Source organism: Hyperoodon ampullatus (assembly GCF_949752795.1).
Source record: "Hyperoodon ampullatus genome assembly, chromosome: 10".
NCBI lineage: Eukaryota > Metazoa > Chordata > Mammalia > Artiodactyla > Ziphiidae > Hyperoodon > Hyperoodon ampullatus.
The window spans coordinates 91,797,708-91,823,203 of record NC_136923.1 but is presented as its reverse complement, the minus strand read 5'-3'; the positions used below and the strand labels follow the sequence as shown (position 1 = coordinate 91,823,203).

General features: G+C 43.2%; 1 protein-coding gene across 1 annotated transcript in view; it reads right to left on the bottom strand.

Annotated features, from left to right (window-relative positions):
- Window positions 1-21,305, bottom strand: part of KIF13A (kinesin family member 13A) — a 217,177-nt gene extending 195,872 nt beyond the window's left edge. The window contains 2 exon segments of the mRNA XM_079712079.1: window positions 20,758-20,848; window positions 21,123-21,305. Of these exon segments, the coding sequence (XP_079568205.1) occupies window positions 20,758-20,848; window positions 21,123-21,177 (146 nt within the window). The 5' untranslated portion in view covers window positions 21,178-21,305.
- Window positions 21,306-25,496: the final 4,191 nt, after the last annotated feature.

Genomic DNA, 25,496 nt, shown 5'->3' with positions numbered 1-25,496 from the left:
AACTCTTTCCCTGGTCCTTACAAAATTTCACATAGCTTTTACTGAGTCAAAAGTTCCATTCTCCTTTTAGAAGCAGGAAGGAAAAAAAATTATTACAAGTGACTCAAAACAAAGTAATTTAACTGTGCTTCATTAGTGAGATGTTTTCAGAGCACAGCCATCGAAGACATCTGTGATGTTAAATCTTGTTACTTATTTAGTAGCGTTAGTATCAGGATTGATATGGACTTTGTTGTTTTATTTTAAGTTTATCTTTGTGGTGATAAAGAGCACATTAGCTTTAGTCACAATTTTAGATTAAGAAATAATCACAAGCTCATCAAATTAAAAAGAAGTACAACAGTGGGGTTAAAAACTTTCAAATAGGTAAGTAGTATGATAAAGGCAAGGTTAAAATTAAAATTATTAATGTCAACTCATAAAAATTATACATGTGCATGTGTGTATTTTTAATTCTCTCTCTAAAGTGACCTAACATAGCAACTTTAATACCTATGAGATATAACCTGGTGCACCAATTGGAATTTGCCTCTAATGTTCTTTTCCACTAAATGGATTTATATCTTGACACAGTAAGTATTTAAGATTCTGGAACATAATTTTGCCAGTGAGCAAGAATACTTTCAAAAGTTCTGAAGAGTAGCTGAAAGAACACAATTAAGAAGATTCTTATTGGTCAAGATGTGACAATTTGAGCATTTACATAAATGGAGGGTATGAATAAAAACTAGACCTAATCCAAATACGGTACAATGTTTGTTTCAACATAGATCAGGCATAGACAACTGCATCCTCCCATGAAATAACTCTGAGAAATTATCTAAAAGTATTTTTGTTCTTACCGTTATTATTCATCATACTACTTCAGCATCAACCCTGTCTTATGGTTCTTACTACTGCATTAATAACAATGCACTAATAAAAATAGCTAAGACTTAATATTTTCCATGTGCCACAAGTCATTTTAAGTGCTTTATCTATTTTAAACCAGGTTGAAAATTATAGCTTGGTGAGGTTAAGTAGTTTGCTCAAGGTCACCCAGCTAGTAAGCACCGTGCTGAGATTTACACCCAGGGAGCCTGGATTCCAGAACTAGTGCCGCTAAGGCTGCCTCATCAGTGAGGGAGGGAACATTCCAAATATTCCGCAGATCATGCTTGGCTGAGTAGACATTCTATTCCCTTTGGTGCTGAGCACTTTCTCAAGGAGAAAATAGTCTGAGGAGGGGAAAGCTTTGGTGAAGAGAGATATTAAAGATAAAGCAACAGGGCTTCCCTGGTGGCACAGTGGTTAAGAATCCACCTGCCAATGCAGGGGACACGGGTTTGAACCCTGGCCCGGGAAGATCCCATATGCTGCAGGGCAACTAAGCCCGTGCCCCACAACTACTGAGCCCGTGTGCCACAACTACTGAAGCCTGTGCGCCGAGAGCCCGTGCTCAGCAACAGGAGAAGCCACCACAATGAGAAGCCCACGCACCGCAACGAAGAGTAGCCCCTGCTCACCGCAACTAGAGAAAGCCTGCGCAAAGCAACGAAGACCCAACGCAGCCAAAAATAAAATTGATTAATTAATTTTTTAAAAAGATAAAGCAACACACACACACACACACACAATGTCCATGAGAACTATGACTTGGACTAATGCTGAGATGAAGTTAGTATTCTAAAATTTTAGATAGTGTTACAGCCTAGACGCAGTATGCAACTGCTGTGTTTTCATAACCTTAAGAAATAAGTTCTTCATTCAGCAGTATAAAATATCATGCACAGAAAAAGGGAATTGCATCAAAATATTAATAGGATGATGAGCAAATTTTATTTTACATCTCTCTAATATCCTATATTTTCTCAGTTGTTTAACAGTGAATGTGCATCACTTTTATAATTAGAAAAAAATTATATTAAAAAGTATTTAAGATTTCAAAAAGAGAAAGAAGGATATATGCCTCTTGCTTTCCTGCATTTGGAAGCCCTAAGCCAAGCAAAAGTTAGCTTGAGTTCCCAAAAGGTCAGCCACACAGACCCTTGGGTTAAAAAATAATGATAATAAAAGTAGAACTGTTTTGTTTGTTACTTTGTCATTTTAAAAGTGCTGTGAAGAAGGAAAGATAGCAGGAGTCCATCTCACACTCAGTTGCTCAAGGATTGGAAAACTGAAGTTGCCTAAAGCGGAGAAAACCATCCAAATTCCAAAGCTTTTCTAGAAGCCTGCAGATTCCAGAAGCCTGGATGCCTGGTTCTCTCCAGAGTCAAGAAATACCTTACCATACAAACTACTATTGGCAACAACTCCCAGTAAACTGTCCCACATCTTTCACCTCCCCCTGGTAAGACCTGCAGCGAGGGGTCTCCTCTGCTCTCAGCTGGCTCTCCACTGAGCCTTCTGCCTTCCTGCTCTGATTTCTGGACCCAACAAAGCTCAGCCATGGGACTATTACTAGTGAATGTTTGGTAATCACTGTGAGACGTACCAAAAGTAACTTGTCAATAAAGTGCTTATTAAATAAAGTCTGCAACGGCTGTATAGTCTTAATAAAGTCTGTAATGGTTTACTTTAAAATATAAATAAAAACAGATTCAAAGCTATCCCTATAGAGTGCCATTCTCACATGACTCCCACTCCAATGTGCATTCTTGTACAATACGCTACAAATTGCCCACCACCCTCAAAGAACCCCTGGGAGAGTGACAATCTTAGGAGCATCATTTGGTATGTGTGCTTCAGAATTAAAACAACAACAAAAACACTGCCTCGAGAACAAGTAAAAGATGCCCTATCAACCCAACTGCCTAGGAACCAGAGGATGAGAGGTGCCCTTACCCACCAGGAGGAAGAAGAGTAAGTGGGCCAGCAGCCCCTAAAACCCAGGGAGCCGACCCAGGGTAACAGGCACCAGACTCCAGATGAAGCGGGAGGAAGATGCATGGGCACCTCCCCACCACCCCAGCATCTTCCCTTCCTCTCAGTTCTGTGCCCCCACCCAGCTCTCCCCACAGCACCTCCTCTCTTCTCATACTGACTCACATCAGTGCCAACCAAGTCAGCTTGCTCTAGGATCCACCCAAGTCTGGGACCGCACACCACCTCTGGGGCAGACAAAAGCTCTAGCACTACAGGAGGTGAAACATACCTAACCTCATGACTTTGCCCAGGACAGGATTCTCTCCTGCTAGTTACCTGTACAGAGCTTGCTGCTGAGGCTGCCACATATGTTACACAGCAGACATCAAAAATGTGAACTTTGTCAAAGTCTGGGTGACCCCTTGGCTGGATCGACCTTTACTTAAGTGATACTAAGCAGCTACGGCCTCTGCTTGTCAGCCCCGGGCAGTGGTAGTCAAAGTTGTAAGGCTCAAGAGCCACATTTGTACTGCCATTATCAAAGACAGACAGACACATCACATAACAGTGCAGAGCCTATAACTATGTAATAATACAATGCAAAAATTAAAGGTCTCATAGGGCCCAGACTAGAAGTGGCAAAACCACAAATGACATGACAGACACAGCCTGAGGATCAAATAAAAACACTCCACCCATAGACTCATGCACCAGGCACAGCTCTTCTTGTAAAATGCATATCCGTATCTTTCACGGTATCCAATCATAAACATCTCGGAGGCACCTACTATGTACGAGGCATGTGCTGGCTACTGGGGGAAAGGAACAAAGAAACCGAAGATAAATAAAACCAGGGGTTCTGCCCTAAGTTTACATCTAGAAGGGGCAATAAGCCATTTGCACAAATTCTCCAGGGCCATGAAGTTGGTTATTATTATCTTCCACTCAAGTATTTGGAAACATTTACTTAGCACTCCATGACAGAATTCAGAGCTATAACGAACTGTCAGTAAATGAACACAAGGCACTTTACAAGTATCATTCTGCTTGCAGATAAGCTAAATAAACAAATAAGCAAGTACACAAGCATGCACACATGCACTAACAAAACGTTCACAGTAAGCCATGCCTCAAACCTGTAAAACACTCTAGAAGCTAGTGGAGAAGGACCAGGAGCCTGGAATAGCTCCTCACAGAGCTAGGATTCCTGAGCCATGTAACCAGAATCCCTGGGCAGCCTCTTCAGAGCAGGCCTGTCCAGATGTGCCCACCCTCCAAGGGGATCAGCTGACCTTTGGGGTGGAGGTGGCAAGTGTTCGGTGCACTTGGACTAAGGTACCCACACGATGCCTACATGTGCTCTATCTCCTCTCCACCACCCACAGAGCTCCCCAACCACCAACAGAGACAAAGAAGATTGGACAGTTTATTAAAATATAAAATGCCAAGCTTCTTCCCAAAAGTCCAGCCCAATGTCAAGGCTAGAGCCTGGCCAAAATGAGAAACAAGTGCTTCAAGTTCGGAAGACTGACACACCCCAAAGATCATTCACTAAACTGTGCAAAGCAGCAAGGAGCCCTGTTAGCATCTATCTGCCACACCCCGTCAGAGCGAGTGTAGGAGACACTAGGCAGTTCCCACCTGGCTGGCCTCCACACAACAGCCCCCAGAGCAGGTGGCACCAGATACTGGCCAGGGCCTCTGCCCCCGCTGACAATTTTCATACAGGGACATATTCACAGTCAGGAGGCCAGTGCCACGTGGCTGTGTGTGCTGATGTGATACCCTGCTGTCAAAGCACAAGTCTTTATTAAAGGGCCACATACTGCAAGCGAGAAGCCACAAGCAACTTGAAGAGCTTTCGTGAAAGGCAGCTTTTCAGAAAACTAGAAACATGAACAGTATTGTTTTTTCCCAGTGTATAGGCCCCGAAATGCACACCAGTTCCTAAACTACAGCTTCTCTCAATGTCATCTTGCTCAGAAAAGGACAGCCCGCTACTTCCTAATGACATGGGGCACCTGTGGGACGAGCAGGGCAGCGGGTGGCTTCAAGAATGGGACCACGGGGCTCTGGCTGGCAAGCATTTGCACTGCAAACATTACAAGTGAGGATACTCTAAAATTACCTCATTCTACCCAGGGGCTTGGTGATTTCAAGGAGGAGATGCCAGAAAGAGGTAGCTTTGGTTTGGTTTTCTACACATTCAAATCCTAACGAGGTTTCAGTCTTCACCACAAATACCACATTACTCCTACTTAACCAACTCCAAAGCAGATCAAGGGCCAACCTGCTTGCACGTTCACAGCAGCCGACTGTAGGCAAACACATGTGAACAAGCTGGCCTTCTGCAATACTTATTTCTGTCTTTACTCAGGGCCACAGGTTTTGGCCACATGGATGGAGGAAGGGCACCAGAATGCTCAGGGGAACTGATTCAAGGCTTTTAACGGCTATAACCTATTTCTGCTCAACACTCCTACCAGGACCTATCAGTGACATCCCTAGAAAGAATTCACTAAATGAGAGGCTCAGGGAGGAGTTCCCAGAGCCAGGCCTATCCAGGATCCAGACTTTCAGTCAAAGACCGCATTGAAATTGATCGGAATCAAACACACACCGGTAACTGAAGCAGGCAAATTGCTGTAAGCGTGTAACTGATGTGAAATCGCTTCACTTTCATGTTGTCATTAGATCCCCTGTCTCAGAATCCTGAAATAAAAATGTTCCTCTGCATTCAGTGTCCCACCTGGAATGATACTTTCTGACAGGCTCTGATTCATGCTGATTAACAGCCGTTTAACCATGAAGGTTGACTAATCAAGTTAAAAAAGGCTTTATCTTCCCAAATGAAAACTGAAGATACCTAATACATACCTCAGATACTTTAAAACATTCCAGCTACGGAATGGGGCGCATGTAGTCTGACCCTGTCTCCCCAGTCTCAGCCTAATGCTGACTCCAGATCACTGAGACGGCTTTGACGAGGGCCAGGAAGGTCAGGGCCCAGGCCAATTTGATTCCTTTAATTCTTCCTCCTCCCACCGCCCCATCAAGTTCTCTGCTTCCAGGGGTGGGACAAGGGCAGCAGCACCAAACTCTCAGAGCCTGGAAGACATCAAAGGACACAGCTGAGAGAGGGTGAGGTAAACGGGAGGAACATGCCTGTATTTTCCCCACTTACAAAGCCACAGGCTGGGAATGTTGGCTGAGGTGTTTGACACGCAGAGGGAGAAAGGAGAAAAGCAAAGCACACACTTGATGATCATTCACGTAAATGTACGAAGTATTTAGTATATCAAAATTTTTCTTTATCCTCCTCTTTAGTTTTCATGTATTTCTGCACACAGGAAATTGGATAATCTGACCAAAATTTCTGAGAAGGCGTACATCACTCTCTTATTCAAAAAACCCACAAATCTGCATGCATTTAGGTTTCCATATTTGTATATCTTTTTGCAAAAAACGTTTAAGAAAATGACTAGTAAGTTCAAAGGAAACTCAAATATTTCTGTGAAATAGCCTAAATATTTTCTGAATTTTAGTGTGTCAGTGAAAGACTACCAAAAACCAGAAGATTACCAACAAACAGATAAATAAGTAAGAGAGTTCAGGATAATGTATATTCAGTTAAGGGGTGCCAGAGAACCAGATATACAAGAAAAACTATATCTCTATCTTGAATTTTTAATAGAGAGGCCCTGAGTCCATGTCTCCAGTATGGTAAACATTGGAACAAGAGTCACCAGCCTGGGGACTGGGATAACAAAGTCAGGTTCCTCAGAAAGAAAAAAAAAAAAGCATAGAAACCCAATATTACTGAATACAATGTTTCAGTAGCTTCAGATGTTCATTTCCTCAGAAGTCAGTCTATGACTAGGTAGTACTGACCATCTACAAATCTCCTATACTAACTACAGCCTAGTAACCATATATCCAATTAACAGAAATACAATCAAGCACAACAGACATTTACTGAGAACGTACCGTGTCTAAGGAAACAATGGACGGACACCCACTACCTGGAACACAGAGCTGAAGGTGCACAATTAGGGCTACAGTCCCATCCTTATGCAGGTCTCCAAACAGGCTCTCTTGTTATTCAGATAGTTTGGCAATGCGTCAAATTCCAGGGCAAGCTCTTTGCACTGCGGTTTTCCCCCTCAGATCTTATCCCAGGGCTTTGGTGCACCCTCCCATCACCAGCCCCCCATTCTTTCCAAACATACTTTTACAAACATGTCAAAATTTTGTCAAAAAATTACACTTCCCAATGTGTTCACATACAATTTATGGGCATATATTCTTTACCCAAATGAATGACTGCCAAATGACCAGACTGGTGAACACCTGTCATAGAAGGAATTTCCCTTTCAACAAAATTCAACACATCCATCTCCACAGAGCAGTGCTCCTGTGGTCTGTCAGCTGAGACATGGCAAGTGTCTGATGTAACACCACAAAGTGTCACCACATACTGCATGAAGTGTCCACATTTAAATCAGAAGTAATCAGAAACTTCGTAACAATTAAAAGCAAAAATTTTGAGACGTCCCTCTTTAATTGTTCCTCTTAGGTGTTAAAAAAAAACTTCATTTATTAAACTTGGAATGAGAAGCAAAGCGTAGGTCAACAAGCTTTAAGTGTTCCGTGTTAATAAAAACATTAAATTGTCAACACTTAATGTGTGCTCTGTGCAAGGTACCCTGCTATTATAAACAGATGGGGTAGGGAGTCCCTGGAGGAAGTGAACCAGGCATGGCTTCCTTGACAGAAGAGAAGCCATTTTGACCTAAGCCATTTTGGGATCTAAGCCTGGCCACAATGCTTGCCCTTGCACAGGTCTCAGTAATTAATGCTCTTAAATGAAGCGAGGGGATGCAGGAACAAAGGGAAAGCAGTCAAGAAACACAGTTCAGCGATAAAACAGAGTCCTAGTTCCTCCTCAAGGGGTATACCTAGTAATCGGATACATATTTTTGAGTCTGTAGGAAATAAGGTCCCCACCCTGGTGGAGGACGGAAGGATGAAGTTGACCTTTTGTGACTTCAGTCAACTAAAGCCTGGACTCTGTTGACCTTTGCCCCAATTCTATGCTGAATTCTCCTGAGCTCAAGCCCCTTCATGAATATGCACGTACCCTTAGCTTAAAACGTCCCCAATTCTGCTGCTGGGGAGCCACAGCTTTGAGAAAGATCCCCGGTGTTTTCCTTACTTGCTACAGGGAATAAATCCTCCTTCTCCCTCTCTGACACCCACCAAGAGGTGAACCCAGTTTTGCAGGTAATCCTCACAACCGCTATGGGTCTGTAATTTTATTATTCCCATTTTACTGATGAGGAAATACTGGCACAGAGGGTTAAGGGACTTGCCGGGGCACTCTGCAGCTAGTCAGTTGCATAATCAGTTTCAAATATAAGCAGTTGGCCTCCCAAGTCCTCTGAGGGGCTCTCCACCACTACATCATTCTGTCACAATACTTGATAGTGTTTTACAAAACTAGATATTTACACCCAAGGGATGGGCACACAAAAGGCAAATAAAAGATTTCCTTTCATTGAGTAAAAGCTCTGGCTCAAATACAAAGTAATTCACATACTTATGAACATTTAAACTTTATCTGGGCTAACTTTTAAATAGATGGGTGAGGTTATTTCAATGTATCAAACTACAAAAGCAAAGAGGTACCCTGCCATTCAGAAAAATTCATTTATACACACAAATAAGGAAGACTCTTTGTTCAGTATTTAAAAGAAAAAAAAATTGGGAAAAATTATTTCCACTGCAGAATTCATCACAAAAACTGCAGACTAAGCTGTCATTGCAGAGAGGGGAATACTATTCTATTGATAACTATCAAAGCCAGCAAAACTTAAAGGCTTCAAAAACAAAAACAAAACAAACTTAGTTACATTACCATGCTAATGTTACCTGTTTGTTACAGTAACTCTAGATCAAAAAGGCAGATGTTTAAAACTGGATAAGGCTGCTCAAATTTAACACCATTATCTTGATAAGCTTTCCCTACCACACTCCTTCCTCCTTACTCAAAGCATGGCCCTTGAAATAAGTAATTTTAAGGCTCTTAACACAATAATGTAACAATCCCCTGTTACAAGTTGTACAGGGAATACTAAACTTTAATTAACAATATAAATAGAAGTCATTAAAGATAGAGAACAAAAGACAAAAAACAAAAAACGCTAACAGTTTGTTATCCAATTTAAAAAAGAACAGTTACAAGTTCAGCTACACATCTTGACACATTCTCTACTGAGCTGGGATTATAGATAGGTGGGCACACCAAGCATCAGTTCTGAGGACTTGTTTTATTAAACTACGAAATGTAAGTATATTTAAAGGCTTATTAATCTGCTCAACAAACTACATGAGGGTTTACTGCATGGCCCTTCCAAAATTGGGGATAAATCTACTCAATACTGCAACAGAATGCCTGAGCAGTTCAGCATGGTTTTGCCCTTTCTGATTTTCCCCTGAGGCTCCCAGCTTGAGAAACATGAATAGTTGTGGTCATTCATGGTGGGTGTGCAATCTAGGGAGTGTCTCTTCAAGACAACACAAAGAGCCAACAACAAAGGGTAAAGCTTCCTTTTCCTCAAAGCCTTCCTTCCTGTTCCCTGTCCTTTAAAAAACAAGGCTCCGAACTTCTTCCCTCAAGGCAACTGCACACAGATGCTTTCCTCACACCTCTTCTAACAGTAGCAAAGCTCATCACACCTACAGACCAGACTCTAAAGGGTCAGAGAGAATCAATAACCACTCTGCTTTCAAAAGAATGGGTAAGAGGACACAAACCCGAAAGGAAACACTCTCACTCTCTCTCTCTCCCCCTTCTCTCTTTCACCCTTTCTTTCTCTCTCTCTCTCTCTCTCTTTCCCACTAAACAGAATTCATCTCACAGTTGAAGATAAGAAATATTGGAAATTAACCATACTTTTGGTTACGTTATAACAGAACCCTCAGAAACAAAACAAACTGCCCAAGTAAGTTTTAGCCTAACAGCTCTGGAAATGTCATTTCTCCACCCCCATACAGACTTATCACATAAAACAGCTGTATGCCTGCAAGAACAGCTTAAAAATCACTGGTTCCCCAAAAGAACACAACTGTACAAGATAAAAACTAATTGAAAGGACCAAATCAGAAGATTTATAATGCCCTGTAGGCACGTATAAAAGCTGCTGTCCTAGCTGAGACAGGAGGCATGTAGAAATGTCTGTAAGGAACCCAGGCTCCCCGGCTAGCTGATAATGGCTTCAGCTATCTGGAGCTAGTGGCTGTCTTATTTCACTTGACACCTTCAATTCTCGCATCAGCTACTGCAGGCAAACAGAGCCTCCCAAGAACAGTGACCCTTCCTCCCCAGTTTTCCTAACACTCTGACAAGAAGTAAATTACAACCCAACCCATTTCAGCCCCTGTAAATGTTACCTATTACTCTATTTGATTCAACTCTACATGTAAGTATAGTTGGGATAAATCTAAATTTTAGAGCTTAAAAAACCTTACCGGTTACCTAGTTTAGCCCACAGTTTGACAGACGAAGTGTTAATGGCTAGCTCAAGGATACAGACCACGTTAGTGGCAGGACCCTGCAGCATCCAGACTTCCCATCCAGTCATCACACCGTCCTGAGCCTCCACACAGATGGGGTCCCTAGGGCTCTGCAAAGGTACAGGAGTTGAGGTTGGGACTGCCACATAGTTCCAGGGCCTGAAGCAGGGAATTGTGGTCCACAGGCCATTAGAAAGCTGAGAAACCTGTGCTTCCCAAGAAGTCAGGTGGAGGAGTCAGCTGAAGGCTAGGCAAGTACCCTGCATCTAGATAATCGAGGTAATTCCTTCCCCCCTGCCACAATTTTTTTTTTTTTTTTTTTTTTGCGGTACGCGGGCCTCTCACTGTTGTGGCTTCTCCCGTTGCGGAGCACAGGCTCCGGACGCGCAGGCTCCGCGGCATGTGGGACCTTCCCGGACCACAAACCCATGTCCCCTGCATCAGCAGGCGGACTCTCAACCACTGCGCCACCAGGGAAGCCCCCTCTGCCACAATTTAAGTAAAAACAAATAAGAAGAGGTATTTTGATTAAATACACCTGGCTAGAGAATAGGAGGCTTTTCTCAAATGGGAGAGAATTTATTTAACTTTGTGAGGCTTAACTTTCATAATAATACGAAGACCCTATTAAAGTTCCATAAGTCACCTTAATAAGGTAAATATTTAGGCTGATTTTATGAGGCTTTCAGACTTTAGTTTTGAGAACGTTAATGGTTATGAGAATTTGCATACATGATCACAATCAGAATGGTAAAATAAACCAAAGGACAAGCTGTGAAACTGGGCTTTAAAACCTGCTTTATTAAACTAGATCAGTGTTTGTCAACCTTCACTACACGAGAATCAACTACCAACCATTTGCGTTAACCACCTCTGACATCCAACCCGGTCCAGCCCTCTGATGACTACACCCTCAGACTTCTAGTCTTCAAGATGAGACCCCAGACGCTGAGAAGCAGAGACAAGTCATATCTACTTTGTCCAAATTCCTGACCCACAGAGTCCAGGGGCATTAAAAAATGGTGGTTTCAGACCACTAACTTTAGGGATGATTTGTTAAACAACAATCGTAACTGGGACATCTGGAAAGCATTTAAAAATCCCAGTGCCTAAGGTGCACTACAGCCCAATTAAGCCAGAAACTCTGGGGGTAGGACCCAGGCATCGATTTTTAAAACCCCCCAGGTGATTCTAATGTGCAACCAAGGTTTAGAACCATGTCCCTACTGTCCAATACAGTAGCCACCTGCAGTTTAAATTTAAACTAATGAAAATGAAATAAAATTTAAAATTCAGTTCTTTGGTTGCACTAGCCACATTTCAAGTGCTCAGTATCATGAATGGCCAGTGGTTACCATATTGGACAGCAGATGTGTAGAACATTTCCATCATCACAGAAAATTCTATTGGACAGTCCTGGCCTAAAGCAGTGATTCTCAAAGCTTGGTCCGGAGCTAACAGCATCAGTATCACCTGGGAACTTGTTAGAAATGCAAATTCTCAAGCCAAGCTACTGGATCAGAACTTTTTGGGTGGGACTGTGTTTTTCTTTTTTTGGTATTTATTTATTTGGCTGCATCGGATCTTAGTTGCAGCACATGGGCTCTTCATTGTGGCATGCGGGCTTTTTCTCTAGTTGTGGTACACGGGCTCAGTAGTTGCGGCAGGAGGGCTCAGTAGTTGTGGCGTGTGAGCTTAGTTGCCCCATGCCATGTGAGATCTTAGTTCCCTGACCAGGGATTGAACCCGCATCCCCTTCACTGGAATGTAGATTCTTAACCACTGGACCACCAGGGAAGTCCCCTGATACACTCTTAAGTGTGAGAACCTCTGGGTTGTTACTGTCCACACAAAATCATTTTTTTCCATGACCTAGCTCATACTTAAATCTGAAAATTATCAACTTTTAACTCCATTGTAATATAAGGGAATAGTTCATGCTGTCATGCAATTTCAAAGATGTATTTTTGTGGTAGCAAGCTTACTTGGGAAGAAATGCCTTGCAATTAGCAAAGGATTCTTAAAAAGTTCCTTGAAGATGCTCTCAGTTAGAACAAGTTTCAGGTCCAGAAATATAGAAATATGGTTTAAAATTATGAAACTCAACAAACTACTCAATTATTAAAATTATATTTATGAAAACTATGTTACATGACAAAAATAAACGCAAGAAAAGCAAAACACAAAATTGTAATTATAAATATTTATATTATATGGACAAGGACAAAATGAAGGAAGGAGAAAAATAAGAATAATGGATTTGTTAGGTTTGCCCAGACAATGACACCTTCCCCCTGCCCCCAACCCCCCTTTTAAATTTCTGTCATGCTTCTTATAAAACATTTTAGAGTATCTAAGGAAGCAATCTTTTTAAAAGATACAATTGTGCTTTGACGTGAAAAGTTCATTTCAAGAATGATTTGGTAAAACAGTTCTACTGCTTCATCAATGATTCACCGAATTGTTCATCTCATAGTAAAATGAAATCAAGACTGCATTCAAGCAAATGATGAGGCTTGGACTTGTTGTCCTCCTAATTCTGAGAGTCTACAAGAATTTCTCCTCTCTACTTTTCTTTTCTTAACCTTAGATCTTACATTCAAATATAAGAATTATCCATTTTTACAATAAAATTTTAGAGATGTGAAAACTTGACATTTTTCCCATGCTTATTTAGTTTCCACATAGTTGTTGGGTGGTAAAATGCCAAATAAACTAATTTCCAAGGAAGAATTTCTCATATTTTCTTCTTATATTTGCAAATCTAAATTCCCAGAAATATTGTGTAGAGTAATCTTTGAAAAGATAGCTCTTGAATCCCATATAAATCAACTCTTGATTGTTTTAATGTGAATTTTAGCATACTTCCTTTATTGACAGCTGTGTTGTTAGTAAACTTCATTTCCTATGTTGTGAAGGTACAAAATTCTCTTTCTGAGCGTTTCTATACGTCTTGTTGGTTTCTCCGTTTCATTTGCCAGTAATGTTCTCCAAACTCCTTTAAACTCTCAATAGCTCCAGGGAAGATTTGAGAAAGGGTAACTGTGGTTGAATAACTGAGAGACCTTGATGTCTTCAGAAAGCTTACTATCTGTGGAAGACTTTTTCTTATAAATTTCTTTTTTTTTATTATTATTATTTTTGTCTGTGTTGGGTCTTCATTGCTACACACGGGCTGTCTCTAGTTGCAGTGAGCAGGGGCTACTCTTTGCTGCGGTGCACAAGCTTCTCACTGTGGTGGCTTCTCTTGTTATGAAGCACAGGCTCCAGGCGTGCAGGCTTCAGTAGTTGTGGTGCGTGGGCTCAGTAGTTGTGGCTCACAGGCTCTAGAGTACAGGCTCAGTAGTTGCGGCACATGGGCTTAGATGCTCCACAACATGTGGGATCTTGCCAGACCAGGGCTTGAACCTGTGTCCCCTACACTTGCAGGTGGATTCTTAACCACTACGCCACCAGGGAAGGCCTATAAATTTCTTTAAAATATGAGTGCACAGCATGTGTAATTTTATTGAAAATTGGAAACAATCCAAGTTATCCACTTATTTCTAACTAGATTTTGCCAGAAGTAGCCAAGTGGTAGGATGATAAACTGGCCAGTTTGGTATCATTTTGAAAAATTTCCCCAACCCAACAAGCATACATATTTTAAAACTTATGATGACCAAAAAAAATCTAACTAAAATTTTTGCAATAGTGATACAAAAACAGGATTTTTCTAATTTTTCCAGCTTTTGTACTGATTACACTGATTATCTTCATTAATGTGGGTAGCTAAGAGTTGTATAAGGCAGCTACTACCTTTAATTCTAGCGTTTACACGTGCTCTTAAGAAAAAGAAAAGCATTTTTATTTCTATTGTTGGAAGCTAAAAAGAAAAGGGAGTTGACAGAACCGTTTAATAATAATAATTTTTTAAAACAACAAAGAGAATTTACAAAATGCTTTCTGTGTGCTGGGCATTCTTGAATGTAGGCCCTAAGAACACAAAGATAAATCATATATAGCCCTTGTCCTAGAGAAAGTCCAAAATCTATACATTTGAGATTTAACATAAAAGACAGACACCAACACCAACAAAACTATGCACTAAAAAAAAAAAAAAAGACCGACTATATAGAGGACCAGTTCAGGAAAACCCATGTCCAAATAAGTGTTCCAGAAAAGAACTGAGTAAATTTTAAAAAGTGTTTGCTAATGAATTAATTCAATAATTTTTTTTCAGAACTGAAGGATGCAAGTTTCCAGGTCCAAAAGGCCCACCATTGTGATTTCACAAAAATGGGGAAGAAAATATTGTATAGGATTACAGAAAGGGAAAATCTAGGTCACGTCTAAAGGATGAGAAATCCAAATAGCTTTGGACTTCTCAAGAGAAACACTGGAAGCTAGAGGACATTAAAGCAACAATATCTTCAAAATAGAATTTGATACCCATCCAAACTATTAACGAGGTAAGTAGGTGGAATGAAGATACTTTCATGGTTTCAAAAACCCTTACTTCCCAAACATTCCTTCTCAGGAAGCTACCAAAGGATATGCTCTACAAAACTGAGGCAGTAAACCAAGAAAGAAAAAGGAAACAGAAAAACAGATTCCACACAGAAGAGAAATAAAAGGAATTCTCAGAATGATGTGACAGGAACCCCCAGGATGACAGCTACATCAGGCAGAGAAGGTTACCAGTTCATAAAGGAACATGTTAGAAGGGTCAAGGAGAAATGTCTCTAAGAAGATGAAATCAAGAGAGCACTTCATATATCTGAATGTCTTGAAAGGAGATGTGGGCAAGGGACAGATAATTTAAATGTTGAATTAAGGGTAAGTACATAAAAAAGAAGCAAATTAGAGAGAAAGGAAAAAAATAAAAACAATTATTAACTCCAGGGAAAACAAAAAGTTTTGTATGATAGGAGAAATCACGGAAAAGTACAAGGCTCAACTGTAAATAATGTTCTATACAGTCATTTAAATAATGGAAATACTAAATACTGATACATTATATAACTATATTGGGAAAATGGGGGATGGGGAGAATTCGGGGATGGGGTGAAACTAAGGCACAGAAAGAGAACAGAGAGAACGAATTAAAAACTAGCACTACCAGCATGTTACTCAGAAATATGGAGGGAAATTCCAAAAGAATACGCTAAAATCACTGTATGTGGCTGCCTCTGGGACTAAAAATAAAGAGGATTCTTCTTTTTAAACCATAGCCTTTATAACTTATAAAACTACTTCACACTTCAAACTATTACACTGATTTTAAAATATATATACAAATATATGTATGCAGAACCCAACCTCTTAGCCACTAAACTTGTATTTTTCAAATTATAAACCTATGACCATTTAGCGGGTTGTGAAATTAATTCTGTAAGTCACAACCATCATTTCTAAAATGAATTAAAACAAAAGCAGGTAGGGCTTCCCTGGTGGCGCAGTGGTTAAGAATCCGCCTGCCGGGCTTCCCTGGTGGTGCAGTGGTTGAGAGTCCACCTGCCGATGCAGGGGACACGCGTTCGTGCCCCGGTCCAGGAGGATCCCACATGCCGCGGAGCAAGTAAGCCCGTGTGCCACAACTACTGAGCCTGCACTCTAGAGCCCTCGAGCCACAACTACTTAAGACTGCACGCCACGAGCCAGTGCTCCACAATGAGAAAAGCCACCGCAATGAGAAGCCCATACGGCGCAATGAAGAGTAGCCACAACTAGAGAAAGCCTGCACAGCAACGAAGACCCAACGCAGCCAAAAATAAATAAATAAAAATAAAGTTCCCTTTAAAAAAAAAAAAGAAGGTGGTAGAAAATAACAGAGACATTGCACATAGTAAATTTTTTCATGAACCTTCATATACGTACACACAACTGTGCATAATGTAAAATGTATGTTTAACTGTGAACAAAATAATTTTTAAATTACTATCTACACAGCACTATAATTACTTTTAGTCCTGTTTTTTTTAAAGTGAGAGATGACAATCTATCTTTATTGTAAAGCAAAGAAATGGAAAATGTTGACAGCTAATGAAAATATTCCATTATAACACTCTTTAAAATGCCACTGATATCATGCATGAAGAATGCTCACTCCTATATTACTGAAATTTAAATACTCTGCTTTCTTACAATCAACTTTGTAATATTTGAACCAGAGAGAAGAGTAACAACACAGAAAACACAATAAAACTCAAAGTCAATCAGATAATGTGGAATATTACTGCTTCTTAGGTGATGGATCTTTCTCATTTTATATGATTTTAACTAATTTTTAAATTTCTGGTCTACGGATATACTCGAGCAGAAGGAACCATCCTAGAAGACTTTGGAATAGCAGTGGAAGCCAGCCTGGTGGAATAAACAATCAAAAACTTGCAACATATAATGCATAAACTATAAAGTACAGATGCAGTCGACCAAGATATAGTTTTCTTCCACTGACCCACCCTCATATACTTTAAAAGCTACACTGCCCACCTTGCAGTATGGAAAAATTGGGCAAGTTAAAACTTTGATGCTCTTTTACTAAAACGCTAAATTTAGTCCAAATTTTCTTTTAACTTAGCTAGGTTATATTGATATATGCACATTGCTTTGGATGCTTACCCTACAATTCACTTACTTTAAAATGATTTAAAATAAGAACAAAAATTTCTGCAGAAAGCAAGTTCCATTATACTCTCATGATAAAGCTTCACTTCTTAAAAGTTATAAAGATCAGATTCATATACACATGGGTATGTATATTTTTAAAACCACTACTACTACCACCCACACAGGATATTAAAAAAATAAAAATAAAAAATGAAGGAGTCAATATACTGGTATTTAATTATAGAAAAGATATTTGTGGAAATATATATATATATATATAAAGTGTGTGTATTTGAAAATATGCATGAGAAGTTAATGACTGTGGTTACCTTTTTTTGGACAGGTGAGGGGATGGGAAGAGTAGAGATGACAACCAGGGTGAGAGGAAGGCTTTGCACTGCACATCTGGTTATACTTTGATTTTAAAACTATTACCTATTTTGGCAAATTAGGGGTTCTCATTCTCTTCCTCCTTCATGAATTGCCTGGCTTCCGCACCCTATTCCACATCCTGCACGCACGCACACACAGTCACCCAGAAGTAATTTGAGGCAGGTATGCCTTTCACTTTGACAAAAGACTTTCTCCCGATCTTGAAAAAGTGAACCTGTACTCTTAGCACCCACGTGACAGGCACAAATGCCACCTGTCTTTGCAGGATGCCAGGACCCCGGGTCACATCCACAGCCCCTCCTCAGCACGCCCATCACACTGCAAACCATCACACTGCAGACATTTGCTGAGGGCCTGCTATGTGCCAGATGCTGTTTGGAAACATGGGACACAAAAGTCAGTAGGACAAGGTACCTGCCTTCCCAGATCTCAAAGCCTCAAGGAGAGGAGAGGAGACAGAAGAGCAAACAGGTAATTTCCAAATGATACGGTATATATAGTGGGAAAGTGTAATCTACATAATCCACCACATTATATTTTAATTATTTTTTCCCCTGTTTTCCCACCTCTCTCAAAGGTGAGAGTCTCTGGCACAGGCAATGGGTCCGTAGTGATCTTTGGATCCCCTGAGCTAAGCATGGTACCCACATGATCTGAACTTCATAAATGTCTCCTGCATGGTAATGCAATGGTATTTTAAGAAATACATTCATACATGTCTTAATGTTTCAGAATGGTGATTGATAAACACATCAACTATTAACCTGGACCTCTGTGGTGTATTATAATCTTAGAATTTCAGAACGAAAACAAACATCTTTAACCTCAGAAGACCTGTGATCTTTTAGTCCTTAACATGTAGTTTTGGCTTTGATTCCATAAAGGGGGAAAATTATGAAAACTAAGCCTATCTGTTTCTTTTCCTGGAAACCAATGCACTCTTGTTTGTTTTTACTGGTAGGAGTGGAAGCTTTCACCCAGTAACTTAAAACTCCAACCATGATTAATACATTAGTAATTTCTTGCAATATTCAGGAAAAAAAGTGATTTTCAATCTGACACAGGTTTGCCAATATTAATTTAAAACTTCTTACACTTCAAACCTTGGACTTCTAGGTAAGAAAAATAATAGTCTTGCCTTGCTCTGAGCTCTATCCAAAACAAATGATAGAAATGAATTGCAAAGGTAACATGAAGCATCGTTGCAATTAATCAACCCAGAACCCAAGGGAGGAACTGTTTCTATTTTTAAATGCACTGTTGCTTTAAGGGAAGACCCACTGGAGAAACATAAAACCAAGCTGCATAATGAAAATCAAAATGCATTTGGTGTCTCCCCACTTGCAAAGACAGTAATCCTAACCTGCAAGCAGCACTGCTGTGTTCACTCCTCCCAGTTTGTCTGTAAACTGAATGACAGGTACCCAGGCAGAATCCCACAGAAAGGGCCCATCCACCACTCAAAGAATCACATCTGTCAGGAGGTCAGAACAAGAGAACACCCATGTTTCAGTGCTATTCTTATAGTTCCAGATAAGGGGCTATTCCAAGAAGCAAGCAGATGGATAAATCCCCAAGTCACCCTTCAAATCATTACTTAAAAGATGCTGATCAGTAACCGCAGTGGTGGCCCTAAAAATGATCAATTGATTATTTAGCAGTTCCAACCAACTGTCTACAGTTGTAATTTCTATCCAAATTCCACAACACTAAATCTGTGTCTGCCCACAAATGACAAAGCTTCATTTCATTAAATAGTAGCTAACAGTAACACTCCTGATGGTTAAGAGTGACAAGGAGCAGGTGTCAAACCAGCAAGGGAAACAGAAGCCACAGCTACATAAAAGGAGTTAACATTCTACCTGCTTCCTAGACTGCTTTGAAGACTCAGACCCAGCAGAATTTTTTTCTCAAACAATATTCAGGTTGGGGGGGGGGAGGGAAATGTTGGTGATGTGGGTGACTAATTTAAGCTGTAAATATCTCAATTTACTCAATGAGTTTACTTACTATCACTAAGAAATACACAACTACATTGCTATAAATGTATCTAAAATCCTATAAATATCTAAAAATATTATTCAAAGATACATCCATTACTGAAAAGTATTTGACATATTTAAATACAACTTAGCTATTTACAATCACCATAACAATCTGCTACAGGAAGCAGAATGTTTGCACATTGGATAAATATTTCTAGCCTCAGCACAAAAAGCAAAGAATCCCCAAACTTACCTCATGATAATTTCTCCCCCCAAAATTTAGTAAAACTATGCCTGAACACCACATGATTATAGAATGAAGGCAGTTGTTTCCTTTAGCAATAAAGTAACAAACCCTAATTCAGAGTCTCTCTTTAGTGAAAAAAATCTCTGAAGAACAACAACAAAAAAATCACTAAATTGTAACACATCAATCAACAGGTGACTTTTAGAAACACAAACTCTCATCAGAGAGGAATTAATTTTGTCAGATCTCCCTGATTTCTCTTTCCTATTTTTACAAGCTACTGCATTGCTATACTAAATGAATTCCAACCGTTTTCTTCTCAGGGGCTTACCAAAAAAATGCCAAATATTCAAATTATTTTAGGGCATTTTCCCATACTGTTGCGTGGAATAGAGCAGAATCAATAAGGATCCAACAGTTACCACTTTTCAAATGCAAATGTTGCCATCTAGTAAATGCAGCCCCTTTTAAACATCCCCCCAGTGTCTACACAGCTCCGGGCACTACTTTTGTTTCCTTGAAAATCGAAATTCGCGCATTACATTCAGGCATTATCTCAACCCAGCACCAACAAAAAAATAGATCTTAAATGGTCCAGGCCTGAGCCTGCATCGTACAAAACTGTTCTGCTTTATTGTGGGGGGGTGTTCCCTCCCACCCCCCATTTTACACACAAAGTTCCTTAACATTCTGCCAAATAAAGCAAACAGTACAGTGGTGGAAAGAACCAGGGGCACTGGGTTCCACGAACCAGGCCTTGGGGTGGTCACTTGCTCGCCTCAGGCCTCAGTTTTCTCATCTGTAAAATGTGGCTATTGGACTAATCATCTCTAGGGTCCCATCCGGCCCCCCTCGAAGCCGGCCGGGGACACAGCGGACTGGTCCTGGTTCAGGCCGGGGTGCCCTGCCTGATGCCGCTCTAGATGGGAGGGGACAAGGGGGAGGGGGGCAGAGGGAGGAGAGAGAGGAACTTGGACTTGCAACAGCTTCAGACAGGAGCGTGCGACAAACTTGAAGCCGTCCTCCTAACAATAGGCAAGAGCACTCCCATTTTCCTGGCTCAAACTTGCAGGAGGCGGCGGGGCTGCACCCTCCTGCCCGCCCTCTCGGCACCCGCTTTACCTTTCTCCCTGTTTGGTGTTAGAAGGAGGAGGGTGCAGGACCGTTTGATTCCCTTCCATTTCCACCACGCACTTGGTGTTCAGTTCCAGTTCTGAAAGCAAAAGGGAAAACGAACGTTGCCAAGCCGAGCATCCGTGCCCGCAGCCCTCCTCTACACGCCGCGCGGGACTCCCCCGGGAGGCGGCCGAGCCCGGAGCCGGGAGCCGGGAGCCGGCGCACCGGGTCCCCGCGGCCGGTGCGGGCGCCGCCTCCGCCCCGGCGCTCCGGCTCCGCTCCCGCCGCTCCAGCCCCGCGGCCCCGCAGTTTCCAAAGTTGCCCCCGCCCTCATCCCGACCACAAACGAAAATGAGCGGAAAACTCCTCACCTCGCCGGTTCAGGGGCCGGACCCGGACGGCAACTTTTACCTTGGTATCCGACATGTTGGCGGCGCCCGCTCGGCCCCAGGCGGCCCCTCACGCGCGGCGCCGCCGCAGCCGCAGCCGCGCGCCCCCCGAGCGCGGCCGCCGCCGCTGCTCCGCCGTGTGCTCCGTAAGGCAGCGCCGAGGCGCGCGGGCCATCCCGGGGGAGCGCGACGCGGGGCACGGCCGCGGCCCGGGGAGGGGCGGGCGCGCGGGCGGGCGCGCGGGGCGGGGCGCGGCGGCGGCGGCGGCGGGCGGGGAGGAGGCCGCGCCGCCCGGGCCCAGGCGCCGCTCTAGCCGCGCCGGCCCAGCCGACCGCAGAGCGCCGCGGCCCCTCGCGGCCGCCCCGGGCCCGGCCGCGCCGCCATCTTCCGCGCCTCGCCGCGCCCGCGCCCCCGCGGCTCGGGGAGGCCCGGCCCGGCGGCGCGCGGCGCCCAGCGGAACCCGGAGGGCACGGCGAGCGGCGCGGCGCTGGGGGCCGCTGCAGTCCGGGGCGGGGCGCCCGGTTTCTCCGGGCCCGGCCTGCACCCGCGCCGGCGGGGACCCCACGGGCACCGCCTTGAACTCGAGTCACCTTGTGGGGCCGCTGTCACCGCAGCCCCAGAGCTCTTGGGCGTGCCGGGTGGGCAGGCCTTACCCACGGAATGAAATACGCCTCAAACCGAAATGCCGGCACGCCCCCCCCTCCGTCCGCCCGGCACCGCACGGAGCGCGCAGCTGCATTTTCAGATGCGTGTGGTGAACCGAGGCTGGAAATCAATCTGTGCCTCCGCCACCGAAAGAGTGTGTGTTTGCAAAGACTGCTCTCGCTTGCTTCCCTTGCCCTTGCACTTTTCTTGCGGGAGAGCTGTCAAGTGGGCTGGAGGGTCATTCACTCTTACATAAGAATTTAATAGCCATGGATTCCGTCGTCCTGCCAAAGGCCCACCTCCCTGCCAGGGCGGAACCGGGGGAATCTGATTTCTTCTATGCGGTTCAACAAGTGCTTCTTGGGCGCTTACGGGGAGCCGGGCATGTTGAAGCGTACCCAAGTCTAAAATCCCAAGTTCAGATCTGGGGAAATCTTTCCAATTTGCTTAAGTGTAGAAATTCAATCATTCACAAGGTCACTGGAAGTTGTATTGGGGGCCAACTGTGTGCAAAGTGCTGTGGAGAACACACAAAAACGAATAAAGTCATGCATCCTGTGCTACAGACACACACTCTGTGGCAGGAAAAACAGCCCCGTGTCTGATACGACTAGACTGCTGGCAGGTGCTATGAGGTTTAATTCTGTCTCCAACAGGTGCCAAGTATGGGCTTGACACCATCACCTTCTCTGTCATATCATGAAAGCCTTGAATACCTAAGAAATGTCAACTTTATTCCAAAGGCAATGGGAACTGAATGAAGGCTTTGGTCTTGGAGCCCAGGACTGCCTCTTTGGGGTGTTTTTTTGTTTGGTTCGTTTGTTTTGTTTTTAGCTTCGCAGCACACTTGCCCTCGGCAGTGAAAGTGGGGAGTCCTAACCACTGGATCGCCAGGGAATTCCCAGGCCTGACTCTTAAAAGAATATCATCTAGATAAGAGGTGATGATGGCTAGAGCAAAGCCAGTGGTAGTGCAGATGGAACGCTAAGAGCAGAGGCAGGACTTACTGTGGAGATAAGAGTGAAAGACTTAGCAACCACTGGGATGTGAGAATTGAGGGTTGCAGCTGACTGGAGAGGGTCTGGGAGGAGGATGACCCATAACACACCATACACAGGTAAGAATAGGTCTTAAGGTGAGAGGGCCATGATTAACTTGGTGTTGCCGGTTAAATAGTTTCCATTGTTTTTTTTTTCCCCCTTTTGGGTTCGCGGGCCTCTCACTGCTGCGGCCTCTCCCGTTGCAGAGCACAGGCTCCGGCCGCGCAGGCTCAGCGGCCATGGCTCACGGGCCCAGCCGCTCCGCGGCATGTGGGATCTTCCCGGACCGGGGCACAAACCCGTGTCCCCTGCATCGGCAGGCAGACTCTCAATCACTATGCCACCAGGGAAGCCCTCCATTGTTTTTTGTTTTGTTTCTTTGTTGGTTTCGCTGGGTCTTAGTTGTGGCAGGTGTACTCCTTAGTTGTGGCGTGCAAACTCTTAGTTGCAGCGTGCACGTGGGACCTAGTTCACTGACCCGGGATTGAACCCCAGCCCCCTGCATTGGGAGTAAGGAGTCTTAAGTACTGTGCCAACAGGGAAGTCCCCCATTTTTTTTTTTTTTTTTTTTTTTTGGCTGAGTGGTCCTTCTGCTTTTCACCTTTCCCAACCCTCTCCAACTTTAAAGACCCAGATTAGTCCTCTCCTCTTCTAAGAAGAACTGTTTCTTCTTCAAAACAGTTTTAGCCTTAACTCATTTGAAATTACATCTTTTTAGGCTGGGAATGTGCCTTTTGGGGGTCTTCTGGACCCTTCTACAACCTCCCCCAAAGTGGTCATCCCTCTGCTTGGGTATGTTTGTTGGCAGAGTGCTCACTAGTGGATGGCTCTAAAATTCCACAGTTAGAGAAGGGCTCTGTGAAGAATCAAATTTGCCTCCCTGTAAATTCCAACTGTTGATTTTAGTGCTGCCACCTAGAGCTTCCCCACTCCAAGTCAACCGCCTCTTCTACATGACAGTCCTTCAGATACGTGAAGATGGCTCTCACATTCTTGTGAAGACCTCTGCTCAGAAGAAGAATATGCTGTTCTGGTTATATAACACATCCTCCCCCCCAAATCAGCAGCTTAAAACAATTTGGGAAGGGCTCATCTGGTTCAATCATGAGATTGCAGAGATTGCAGTCAGATGGGAGCTGGAATTGGCGGGGGCGGAGCATGGGGAGTTGGAACAGCTGGAGCAAGACAGGTGTTTCTCTTTCTCAGGTACTATATGGTCTTTCTGCATGGGTGGGCTTGAGCTTCCTCACAGCATGGTGGTTAGGTTCTAAGCATGAGCATTTTAAGAGCACCAATGTAAGCTCTTTCAGCTTTTATGACCTTACCTTAGAAATTCTGTAGTGTCACTTCTGTAGTCTCACTAGCCCTCTCCAATCCCAGGAGAGGACTATAGTCCCCTTATCTCAGTGGGGCAAATGTCACAGTTAATCTTGTAAGATCATGTGAGGTGGGAGATATCTGTTGCAGCCCTTTTTGGAAAATACACTTTGCCACATAATGCATTCTCTCAACTGTCCTGGGTATCCTCCTATAAAAATATATTATGATAAAGTAAGGCTTAGGAATTAGATGGGCTGTATTTGAATCTTGCGTAGCCTGGAACAAGTTTTGAACTCCTCACTGCACCCCACCCCCCATCTTCAGCTGGTTCATGAGTAAATGGGGAATCTGAACTTCTACCCCACAGGATGTAGTAGACACCTTTCTGAGTAAATGCCTAGCATACAATGTTCCACTTTTTCTGAGAACTACTGTTCCCTCTCCCCTGACACCCTACCCCTTGGCTTCTGGGCCTCAGCTACCATGTTTGTAATACATAGCCCCACATTCCTGATACAGTTCACTGGACCCCAAGGGCTATTCCTGCCACAAGCTGGATCTATCAGATTCTTCCCCCTGGAAATCTGGGCTTGGGATTCATAGGGTTGTGACTGAGGGTGTGACCCTTGGAATCAAACTATCTGGTTTGAATCCTGAACCTTCCTTTTCTGAGCAAGAAAATCTGTATTAACTATTCTGGACATCAGTTTCCTTATTTGTGAAATAGGATGGTGGTGATTGATGATGGAAAAAGTCCCTACTTCATAGGGTTGCTATGAGGATAACATGAGTTAATACCGGCGAAACTCTCATCACAGCATTGTAAGTGGAAGCTGGCACCCCCTGAAGTCAACCTGAGGGCTGTGGAGAGGCTGTATTCTTCATGCTCACAGGGAGGCCTGGAACACTGCTCTGAAAAAGAAGAATTAAGAAGCCACTGTGAAGGATACTTAGGGAAGTGAGAACTGTTTGGGTTTGGGTTTTCAGGTTTTTGAAAACCTTCCAGGTTCTGCTTCTAGTCTCTACCAAGGCTGAGCTCCATTCCTGCTCCTAGCTTCCACAGTGAGAATAGAATTAACCTGGGAAAAGTGCCAGTGGGACTGAAAAGACAAGAAGATGCTCATAGAGCAGTAGCAATGGTATTTTGTCAGCTTGGAGAATGTCGATAAATGACGCAAAATACTGCTGACATTGCCCTTCATCCACGAGTCCCTTTAGAAGGGGAATATGTAGAGTTGGACATAGATTATAAACACGATGAAGAATGAAAGGCAGCACAGTGCAGGGAGTGAAAGCACGCACTCTGGGGTCATGCAACCCGGGTTCAAATTCCAGCTCTGCCACGTGCAAG